At 56.4% G+C, this 11,647-nt stretch overlaps 1 protein-coding gene across 2 annotated transcripts; it reads left to right on the top strand.

Moving 5' to 3' along the window:
* Positions 1-3,258: 3,258 nt before the first annotated feature.
* On the top strand, positions 3,259-11,199 carry CYP11B2 (cytochrome P450 family 11 subfamily B member 2). 2 transcript variants are annotated; one of them, XM_023649062.2, is made up of 9 exons: positions 3,259-3,705; positions 4,098-4,253; positions 5,810-6,009; positions 6,140-6,343; positions 6,609-6,763; positions 8,358-8,524; positions 8,955-9,033; positions 9,129-9,326; positions 9,551-11,199. In XM_023649062.2, exons 1-9 carry the CDS (start codon positions 3,467-3,469, stop codon positions 9,662-9,664), a joined length of 1,512 nt encoding a protein of 503 aa, XP_023504830.1. In that variant the 5' UTR covers positions 3,259-3,466; the 3' UTR covers positions 9,665-11,199. The 2 variants fall into 2 exon arrangements, with proteins under 2 accessions (XP_023504830.1, XP_070078079.1); XM_070221978.1 differs by lacking the exon at positions 4,098-4,253 and having other exon boundaries at positions 3,425-3,705.
* The last annotated feature ends 448 nt before the right edge of the window (positions 11,200-11,647 follow it).

Raw genomic sequence — 11,647 nt, 5'->3', positions numbered from 1 at the left:
CTGAGATTTTCTTCAGTTTTTTAAAGTCTTAGTTCTCTTTCTTCCTCTGTCTGCAGCCATTCAGCCTGTCTATCTTTGAGTATGCTAATTTGCTCCTCTATGGTCTCTACACGGGCATTCAGGGAATCCATATTCTGTTTTATCTGATCCATTGTATTTTTCATCTCTAGTATTTCTGACTGATTCTTCTTTATAGTTTCAACCTCTTTTGTGAAGTAACTCCAGAACTCATTGAGTTGTTTCTCCATATTTCCCTTTACTTCATTGAGTATTTTGATGATAGCTATTGTGAACTCATCTTCACTTAGTTTACCTATTTCCAAGTCCTCATGACATACTTCTGTATTTTTATTGTTTTTCTTTTGGACCAGATCTTTTATAAATTGCTGGATGGTAGAGGAGTGGTTTTTGCGCATGATGCTATTATTTGGTTGCAGTTACAGCCTGTCACCACTACGTGGGGGTCGAGAGCAGTGCGTTCTGAGCCCTCCTCCTTCAGCTACGATGGTGGCATGCAGCACGGGTTGAGGGAGGCGGGGCACTTTCTCTTGCACGCTGACCTGGATTCAGATCAGCTCTTGCTCTCTGGTCTCCCGGTGCCCTGGCTTGCTGGGGTACCCCCACATGAAAGCTTTCCCCCATTAGAGGGTTTCTGCTGCATGGGAATTGGGAGTCCTGGACAATCCCTGGACACGCAGCCCCTCCCCCACTTAGATCCCAGTCTCTAGGGGAGGGAACGAAGTTCTCTCTTCCCTGTTCCAGCTCCTCCAATGGGGGCTCCAGCCTCTCCGCCCTCCGTCATTTGGCTGCTGTGGGTCTCCGACAATTTCTGTTATTGGGATTTTTTTTTTGGTTTGTAATTTGGAGTTGCTCTTTTTGGTTGTAATTTGAAGGGGAGAGAGTCCTGGGTGAGCTCATGCCACCATGTTGCTGACATCACCTGGATCAAATCATTAATTAGAATTTTTAACCCTTACAGACCCTAGTAAAAACTTAAAAGGTAAGCAGTCATGAACTGTCTTTTATAACAGCATTCTAAACACTTTTCATAATTTCTAGAAGTACTTCACTTCACAGTGTCAACAAAAATAATCCATAACCAATCTATAAATGAAAATTTGGGTGAGTCTATTCTGAGCTAAAATGTGAGGACCATGGCCCAGGGCCTTTGGGAAGAAAGGGCACCAAAGAAGTGAGGTGTACAGAGTGGTTATATACCCCCAAAGAGGATGTTTCATATATGATTGAAATGTCCCTTTTACAATAGTCGTGAGACTGCTCTGTTGGCACAGCGATGGATGGACACAGCAGGTAGGTCTGCTGTCTCTGTGGACACAGCAGGGTGGCAGTCTGTTGTCTCGAGCTGGGTGGTCACAGGTGAGCTGGGTGGTCAAAGGTGAGTGCAGCAATCAGTTCCTAGCCTAAGGAAAGATGCTTACCCTTAAGGAAATGCCAATGTGGGGGCAAGTTGCACCTTTATTTTAAGGCCATTTGTTCTTGCCATAGTAAATGTTTAAAGCAGATACACAATGCCTGCTCAACGGTCATGGTCAGGCCCTTTTGGAAAAAACAAAGTCAGGCAGAATTAGGTTTACACCAAATGGCTTCCTCATATACTTCAATATATCCTATTGCTTGCCATTTCTATTTGTCAACAGTAATAAAACACAAAGCATGTTTACTAATACACCCAAACACTTTTTAGTTTCTCTGTAATAAGAAGCCAAAAGTAGATAAAGTTACATTTAGTAATTAACGTCTAATATCTTATCTTATTTAGAAATTATCTAGATACGCAAATGAATTTTATCATTTAAATTAACTTAGCAAAAGTTCAATGTTTCAAGTTACCAAAGAGATTTTGGAAGTTATTTTAAATACACATGCCATAAACTATAATTATTGCTAAAGTTTTATCTATAAATTCTTATTTCATTTATATCTAAATCATTTGTTCCCAACAATTCTGTTTAGATTACCCACAAAAGCGTCTCTTAACAAAGGGTAAGTAAATTCTGCTTTCCAGAGTTTCTCTCATGTCTGCAGTTTTTCAAAGTAACCAGCCCAAAATAATCCTCACGCCAAAGAGACATATCTTTAGGTGGCCAATTCAAATCCCCTACAGACGGTCTCTGACTTCACTCATCCTAGCCGTCAAGGCTGCAGGGGGTGCACTGTGTCAGGAGAGGGAGGGTGGTACCTAAAAAACAATGGCCACTGCCCCCATCACAGCCACTGGGCCCTAAGTCCCATGAGACCGGACACCATGTCCCTATCCATATGTTATTCTACCCCAGTGCCAGGTCCTAGTGAGCACCAGGTGCAAACCAGTGGAATGACTCAATGGCCCTACAAGACTTCTCCAGTTGGCTCACTCCCCCATTTGACTAGATCAGTACTGCCCAGCTCCTCACTCCCCACACTTCCACTACCGCCTCACTTTTCCACATTCTCAGGTCATGACCTTGCTTCTTATTTCACTGAGAACACAGAAGCCATCCTCAGAGGAGGCCACATGCTCTGCCCACCACATCTTCCTGCAGCTGCGCATGTGCTCTGGTGGCCGCCAATCGCTCCAGATGAACCATGAGGCCAGCCCCCAGTCCTCACTGCACCAATCGCTTCTCATCTGCTCAAGCACAAGGCTCCAGGAATTGTCTTCTTTCTGTCCTGCACCTCAGTTGCCCCCCTTGCTAAAATATTGTTGCCACTGGAGCATCAACATGCTGGGATCATGCTCTTCCACAATGATTTTTTTCTTGATCTTTAATATTCTCTCCAGCTACCTCCCATTTCTCCACTTTCTTTTATAAGAAAATGCCAGAGAATTGTCTCTATACACTGTTTCTACCTCTTCTCCTCTAGTACCTGCTCTGGGTCTTCACTGCTCCTTAGCTGGACTTGCAAACCCCAACAGACTGGGCCCTGGGCACATCAGTGCCCCCCCAGTTGTGTCTCTGGATCCCCTAACTGCTCTCATGGGACTGAAAGCCCTCACTGGGAGGGACCCTTGCTGGCTCATGTCTCCACTCCCTGCACCCAACACAAGGCCTGGGGACTAGCAGATAAAATGCATGTGGATTAATGAAATTAGCACAAACCCCTCCCAACTCCTCCCTGTCCTGGGCCATGTAGGAAGGAGACGAAACTACCCAAGGTCCCCTCTCATCTCTTGATAAGATAAGGGACCATCCATCTTTGCTGCCCCACCCACCCCCACTCAGCCCCCATCCAGACCCTGCGCCTGCGCTGATATCCACCCCCAGCAGGCCTTGCGAAATTACCCCACTAGGTGCCCATCCATCTCTTTCTGCCTCTTCCCATTGGAGGCCTCCAGCCCTGACCCCTGCCCAGGTCTCCTGGCTGGGTCCAGGGCTGACTTGTTCCATGACGTGATCAAGTCGGCCAGTCCAGCCTCCAGGCGAGATAAAAGGATTGAGCTGAAAGGAGGGTCAGGAGCTCAGGGATGGCGTTCAGGGCAAAGGCAGACGTGCGTCTGGCAGGGTCCTGGCTGTCCCTGCGCTGGGCACACTCACTGGGCTCCAGAGCCACTCCCGCCCCGAAGGCGGTGCTGCCCTTCGAAGCCATACCCGAGTGTCCGGGAAACAGGTGGATGAGGGTGCTGCAGATCTGGAGGGAGCAGGGCTCCGAGAACCTTCACCTGGAGATACATCAGACCTTCCAGGAGCTGGGGCCGATTTTCAGGTACGGCCCTCCCTGCCCGTGTGCTGAGAACACGCCAAGCCTCTGTCCCTACCGACTGTGAGTGCTTGCTGGGCGCCCTGAGCTGCTGCATCCCCGCCAGGCCCCTGTGCTCTGCATCCTCAGGAGGGCCGGCGGGGTGGGGAGGGGGCAGCTCTGCTGGTGGAGACAGTGGCTCTTGGTGAGGACGCAGCACTCCACGGCTCGCCGCTGAGTGCACAGAACGCAGACACTAGAGTGGGAGAGGCTTCAGTGAGACAGCGAGAGGACCGCCTGTTCTGAGCCCCAGTCCAGGAGAACGGGGAGGTCGGCAGGAGACAGTCTGGATTGCTTCTGCCCAGCGGGCACAGGGAAGGACACGGCCCCACAGCAGGGCTTTGCGCTTTGTCCCACAGGTACCACATGGGAGGGACACAAACGGTGTTTGTGATGCTGCCCGAGGATGTGAAGAGGCTGCAGCAGGTGGAGAGCCACCACCCAAGGCGGGCGACCGTGGGGCCCTGGATGGCCTACCGACAGCATTGTGGGCACAAATATGGCGTGTTCTTGCTGTGAGAGCCAGTTGGGATGGGAGGTGGGCAGCCTGGGTGCAGAGACGAGGGAGACGGGGAGGACCCCAAAGCAAGCCTGCCCTGGGGCCTATCTAGGCGGGTGGAGAGAGGGGGACACAGCCCCCGATGCATGAGTGCCCATCCCATGAGGGCATCGTGCCCTGGGGCTGGGGAAGGGGAGCAGCCACACAGGTGGGCCCCTTTCTGCAGAGCGAGAGGACTAAGGATGGCAGCCACCATGGGGGAGCGCCCCCTCCACGGAGGCCCCAAGGGTCTTGGGGTTGAGACAGAGTTTGCTCAGGAGGGGAGAGCCCTGGGGATGGGGAGACAGTGGACAGCAGGTTGATGGCGCCTTTGCCCAGAGGCTGAGCTCAGGGTAGGAGGCTGGGTGAGCACCGGCATGCACATCTGCGGTGTCTGCTTGTGTGGACCTCTGTGCTTGCCTGAGAATGCGTGCCGTGTGTGTGCACATGTGCTCCTGTGTGTGGATGGTGCTACATGTGTGTGGATGGATATGTGGTTGCCCATGTTGACTTTCTTGTGTTTGTGCTCATGTGTGTGCTGTGTATGTGTTCGTGCCACTGCCTGTGTTGGTCATGTGTCTCCTGTGCTTGCACGTGTGTTTGTGCCTGCATGTGGGTTTATGTGTGCCTGCGTGCATGTGTGTATGTGAGTCTGCGTGTGCATGCATGTTTTGGGTGTCTGAGTAAGTGTATTGTGCACTGTGCGTGTGAGAATTGTGTGTCTGCGTTCAAGTGTGTTTTCCTATGTGTGTCCTCTGTGTTAGCATAGATGTGTGTGCACATCTGTGTGCATCTTGCTGTGTGCACGTGCTTGCACTTGTGTGTCATATGTGCATGTGTGTGCACGTGCTCGTTCTCAATACCTACAGGCAGCCGCTGCAGAAAAGCAGGTGTTTGCGCTTCACCCCGGCTGAGAAAGCACATCCCTCCGTCGTTCATGAGGACATCCCTGGAGCCCTCATGTGCCCTGGGCTCTGTTTTGAGCACATTAAGGAGACGCACAATTTGGTTCCTGCCGTAGAGGAGCTGGAGACCGTAGAGGGAGAGGAGGAGCGGCGACCGGCCAGAGGCCACATTCTCAGGAACGGGGAGGGTGGGGAGAGGAAGGTCGCGAAGGGCCTCTCCCTCTCTGGGGCATGGAGTGAGCAAGGTGGGCAAAGCTGGAGAGCAGGGCCGGCCTCCTTCCTCGGAGAAAAGGCCTCCACACCCAGGGAGGGCCGGGATGGCGCATGTGTGGGCCGGGCACGGGCTTGCAAGTTTGCACGAGCAGACTCAGTGAGCCCACACAGCACGTCCTGCCAGAAGCTCTGGTCCCAGCCCCACTGCAGACTTGAGCACCCTGGGCACAGCACTCTCAACCTCGCTGGAAGAAAGGGTTGCAGCTGGGGCCCAAAGGCGACAGCCTGCCCCCGAGGGCCAGGAGCAGCTCCCGGCCTCGCTCGTTTCCCTTTGGGGATAAGGAAGATGGGGTTCTGGGGCTGGGGGTCAGCTGCTGACTCAGGCTGCCCTGAAGCTCTGCTCTTGGCTCGACAGAAACGGGCCCGAATGGCGCTATGACCGATTGCGGCTGAACCCAGACGTGCTGTCACCACAGGCTGTTGAGAAGTACATCCCCATGGTGGATGGGGTGGCAAGGGACTTCTCAAAGGCCCTGAAATCGAAGGTGCTGCAGAATGCCCGGGGGAGTCTGACCCTGGATGCCCGGCCCAGCATCTTCCACTACACCATAGAAGGTGTGGGGCACAAGGGGCGGTGCGGGCTCGGGGACACTGGAGGAGGCCAGGAACTGGGGCGGGAGGGCCGGTGCGAGGCAGCTGTGAGGCCCCGGCTGCCTTAGGCTCAGCAATGGCATCCTCCCTGCAGCAAGCAACTTAGCCCTTTTTGGAGAGCGGCTGGGCCTCCTTGGCCACAGCCCGAGCCCTGCCAGCCTGCACTTTATCCGTGCTTTGGAGGCCATGTTCAAATCCACCGTCCAGCTCATGTTCATGCCCAGAAGCCTGTCACGCTGGACAAGCACCAAGGCGTGGAAGGAGCACTTTGAGGCCTGGGACTACATCTTCCAGTATGGTGAGGCCCAGGGGCCGGCCAGTGCTGCGTGGTGGGGACACGAGGCTCCCCAACTTCCACTTACCACAGTCCAGGAGAACTGAGGCCACATAAGGGGCTTGTGGCTTTTGTGTCCCCGAGAGAGCTGGCAGTGATCTGTGGGCTGATCCCTAGAACCCGGCACAAGAGCAGGGAGACTTGGGGGTGCTGAGGGCTGGCGGGTCGGAGGACAGCATGAAGTGCCTCCCAGCACCTGGCCCAGGGCCTCCATCTCTGTGCCCCACAGCCAACAATTCCATCCAGAAAATCTATCAGGAGCTGGCCCTCGGCCACCCACGGCATTACAGTGGCATCGTGGCGGAGCTGCTGCTGCGTGCGGACATGAGCCTGGATGCCATCCGGGCCAATTCTATTGACCTCACTGCCGGGAGCGTGGACACGGTCAGGCCAGCAACCAGCCCTGCCCAGAGAACAGGGGGCCCTCCTAACCCCAGGCAGCACCCTCCCATGCCGGCTGTCTCCTGCATATTCCCCCTCCAAACCTGCCCCTCACCCCAGTCACTGTGCCTCCAGACTGCTGACCTTGACCTCAGCTTCTGAACTGATGGAAGGCTGGAGGGGAGGGAACACAGGAGCCCACCCTGGAAGGGACGGAGTTTGCAGTTAGTTACGTGGGAAACTGAGCTCCAGGCAGAGTGCAGAGTGGACAGAGCCTGGGGACGTGCAGCCACACAGACCCCAGTGGGACAGTCTGGGTCCTGGGAAGAGGAGGAAGGGCAGAGAGGCAGCTGGAGGGCTGCACAGGGGACCCTTCCCAGTGACAGGTGACATCTGGCTGTCACTAAAGATCCTTGGAGGGGACAAGCTGATGACAGCACAGGCCTCCAGCTCCTGGAGGAGAGGACAGATGGCAACCCAGCATGGTGGGCAGGGCGAGCCCCAGGGTGTGGAGTGTAGCCGAAGCTTCGCGGTTCAGACCCAGCCTTCATCTGTCAGCATCTTGGAGGGCCTGCTCTGGCCCCAGCCCCAGGATTCTGAGCAGGGCACAGACTCGCAGTGAGAAACTCCCTGAGCAGAGGCTGAGACGCAGCCACCGCAAGAGAGCCCAGGGGAGGGCATGTCTCAGGGGCAGCTCTGGGAAAGCTCCCGGGAGGAGGGGGCCTTTCAGCTGAGTGTGGAAGAACCACCGAGAAGTCGGACAGGCCATGAAGAGGAGGAGGTGAGGGCAGTGCTGCAGGGCCTCCAACAGCCGACAGCGAGCGACGGAGGGAGGCTGAGTGGAGGACACAGGGCAACTGGGCAGATGAGGCAGCGAGGGTCAGGGCCCCATCAGGAAGGGCCTCGGGCACCAGGCCCATCTCCAAGGCTGGAGGAAGGCAGTGGGAGAGCATCTTGGTCAGAGCTGCTCCCTAAGTGTCCCTGTGTGCCACCAGGTAGAGCAGGGCCTGAAGCTCAGGGGCAGCGGGAGGCCACTGCTGCATGTCAGGCGAGGCCAGGGGCACACTGCCCGGGGGACTGGCATTCAGGAGATATTCAGCCCCCAGATCTCGGGCTGGCCTGGTGGGCGCCTCTCCCAACACATGGAAATGAGCCAGGAGGAAGAACTGGTTGGGGTTCCGGGGTGGCCAGTTCGTGCTATGACCATGATGGCTGGGCTGGCCTGCCTGTGGATGCCCAGAGGAGATCACCCATGGAGAGCAGATGGACCTGGACTCCTGAACCCTTTCCCTGAAATAAATGGCAAAAGTGAGCCCCTCCCATCCCGCAGAAGAGTGAGAACCAGGCCCTGAGGAGGCCTGGGTCCTCACTGAGATGGGACTCCTTTCCTGAGCGAGTCAGGGAAAGGAGATGAGATGGGTGTTAGGATCTCGAGGTCTCACATCCCCAGGCTCTGTCCTGCTCTGGGCATGCACATCACAGTGGGTCTGAGACGACCGTGCCCCCAGGGGAAGGCCGTCTTCCTGGGTTGGGTGGCCTGGGTCTGAGGTGCATGGCCTTTGCTGAGGTCTGAGCCCTGCACCTGTTGCTCCTGCAGACGGCCTACCCCTTACTAATGACCCTCTTTGAGCTGGCTCGGAACCCCAAAGTGCAGCAGGCCCTTCGCCAGGAGAGCCTGGTGGCTGAGGCCGGGATCTCTGAAAATCCCCGGAGGGCGACCACGGAGCTGCCCCTGCTGCGCGCGGCCCTCAAGGAGACCTTGAGGTAGGTGTGGCAGACGCTGGCTGCCCCCACTGTGGTGGCTCCGTCTGGAGAGCAGCCTCACTGGGGCTTGCAGAGAGGGATCCCGGGGCTGATAAGCAGCCTTGCCCAAGGCCCCATCCCCCAGCACCTCCTCTTCCTCTCCCTAAGGGGACGGGCGCTTCTTCCTCTGGGATCCCACTTCAGTGTCCTGGGTGCCATCCTCAGCGGTGTCCTCCCCGGCCCGGGGATGCTCAGGCTGGGGGAGCTTTGGCTGATCTCAGGAGGTGCACGGAGGCAGCTCCTCATGATCTGGACCTCCTGGTGCCAGAAGCCACCTGTGAGGGCGGAGGGGAGCGCCCCCTGGCAGGTGTGTCCTGGCTAGGAAGGCTGCGGAAGGGAAGCGACGGGCCCCGTCACAGCTGAGGACCCTGTCGGGCGCCCCTATCCACAGGCTGTACCCGGTGGGTGTCTTCTTGGAGCGAGAGGTGAGCTCGGATCTGGTGCTGCAGAACTACCACATCCCGGCTGGGGTGAGTGAGGCCCCACAGCCCCTCCAGCAGCCACCAAGCCCACGTGACCTTCGCCCAGCGGGCCGCTGACCCTGCCCCTCCTCCCCTGCCTGCAGACAACAGTCAAGGTGCTGCTCTACTCCCTGGGTCGAAACCCTGCCGTGTTCGTGAGGCCCGAGCGCTATCATCCCCAGCGCTGGCTAGACAACAGGGCCTCCAGCACCAGGTTCCCCTACCTGGCCTTTGGCTTTGGCCTGCGCCAGTGCCTGGGGCGGCGCCTGGCGGAGGTGGAGATGCTGCTTCTGCTGCACCACGTGAGCGGGCCTGGGCGGGGCGGGCCGGGACTGGAGGCGGTCGGACTGGGCGTGGCCTGTAGGTGGGTGGGGCGGGAGGCCGAGGCTGTTGGGCGGCCTGGCTGGAGACCGGGGGCTTCTCCTTTAGATGTGCCCACGTAGCGGGGCCCTGGAAGGCGGGGGAAGCCGGGCCAGGACCGTGGGGCTGATCCGCTGGTCTCGGGGAATCCGCGCCTCTGTCCTAGGTGCTGAAAAACTTCGTGGTGGAGACGCTAACGCAAGAGGATGTGAAGATGATCTACCGGTTCATATTGATGCCCTCCACACTCCCCCTCCTTACCTTCCGGGCCATCAACTAGTCACGTCTCTACTGTTGGGTCGGCCACGCCACCAGCCCCCCTCTCCCTGACCCCAGGCTACCCTTGTTTTTTCCCATGGGCCCTGCTTATGGTGTCACACACTGTCCAGCCAGCACTTTGCACAAGTGGAACAGCCCGGGCTCTCCGAGGGTCCAGGCTTGCCAGGCTATGCATCAAGGCCAGGGCAGAGCTAGGGATGAATCTTGGTTGCAGGTGCTAGCTGTGTGCCCAGTCCCACCAGCACCTTCTCCAGCAGGGAGCATCCTCTGAGGGCCTTTGACTCCCTGTTGCCCCAGCCCTAGCTCCAGTCTCTTCAAGTGTCCACAGAAGGAACTTCAGATCCTGCCACTTGCCTACTTGTCCCATCTCGTATACTCTCTGTACTCAATCCTGCCGCCGTGCCAGAGCTGGCAACTTCGGGGTCCCCTGTTCTGCTCATTGCTGTTTCAAATGTTATACTCTTTTTCTGCAACTCTCTTGCCTAGACGTGACCTTCAGGCTGGATGATTTGCTCTCTACCTTTTCTACTCAGCCCACTTGGGCTCCTCCCGGCAGTGCCAGTCCTCTGGGGTGTGGTTCAAGCCCCAGGCCAAGGGCCTAGATTGACAAGTCGTGAGTGGTGTTTACTAGAAGAATAGGCTCCACGTTGCCAACTCGGACATCTGGGCCAATGGTACTCATCTGAAAGCAGGAAGGATGGTGACCCCCTTGGCACGTGGCAGGGCGCCCACATATAAGTCCTTAATAGAAAGGGTGAAGTGACCTCGGCAAGGCATGGCCGTGCTCTCCCTTAATGGAGCCTCTGTCCCAAGTGCTCCCGGCCCCTCACAGGGACCCACAGGATAGGGCCGCACTGACCTCAGTGGGGGAGAGGCTTTGAGCAGCCGAGACCCGTGAGGGCCTGGCTGGCAGGAGTGAGCAGCCTGCCCCACACTGCCTGGTCTGGGGCCACCCTGAGCAGAAAGGGGCCCAAGGCAAGGCTGTTGGTGGGACCACTCAGCTCCTCCTCCTCCCATCCCCATCCCATCTGGTGAGGACCAGGTGCTCAGTTCACAACAAGGCCATCAGGGAGGAGGGGTTCATGCTTCTGGCTGCCTTGAGCCACCTTACAGCCTCTTGTTGGGCCCCCAGATGCCCTAGAAGAGGAGAAGAGTTTGCACACTCCTCCCACGCCCCTCCACCATGGAAGAGGCCAGCTGCCAGGAGGTGTGCTCCTCTCTGCCCCGTGAGGCTCTGCTGGGGGCTTGGAGAAGAGAGGAGGCTCCAGACTCTGCTCAGCTCTGGCTCACCGTGGGGGCCCAGCCCTTGATCCTTCTGAGGCTCACGTTCTTCCTACGGGAATTCTCTAGATGAAGGCCCATGTCACCAGACCCCAGTGAGGACAAGACTGGTGTATGGAAAGTGCCCAGGTCTCTGCCTCAACAAGCGCTCAATAAATGGAATTTCTTCTCCCGCCTCTCTATTTGTGGCCCTGCTCTGTGGTGAGTGGGGGATGTGTGACATCTGGAGTGGAATTAAAATATAGTTACCCTGTAGTGAATGTGTCATTCTGCCATGCTGGGCACACGTGTTCACTTGATCTTCACAGCAACCCTGAAAGGGAAGCACTTGCCGTCCCCACTTTACGGATGAGCAAGGACATCGAGGCTCAGAGAATTCATTTAGCTGCACGAGGAGTCGCAGCTCATCCATGGCAGAGGCACCACCTGAACCCAGGATGCCAATCCCACCTCTAATGCCCCATCACCTCTCCTCCTCATTAAAGGACCTGGATTGGGAGCAATCTTGCACAACGTGGAAACAACCTCCAAGTTAAAGTATCTCTGGCTGCTTTTAAGATCATCTCTGGTTCTCTGTGTTTCTTCAGTTTTGCTCTGTCAGGTCTATGTAGGAGTCCTTTTTTATTTATCCTGCTTGGAGTTTCCTGTGCCTTTTGGCTGTGAGTGTCCATTTGGCTCTTTGTAAAAATTCTCTATGTCATCT

This window comes from Equus caballus, chromosome 9, assembly GCF_041296265.1.
Source record: "Equus caballus isolate H_3958 breed thoroughbred chromosome 9, TB-T2T, whole genome shotgun sequence".
Lineage (NCBI taxonomy): Eukaryota > Metazoa > Chordata > Mammalia > Perissodactyla > Equidae > Equus > Equus caballus.
This window is presented reverse-complemented; position numbering and strand designations above follow the sequence as displayed.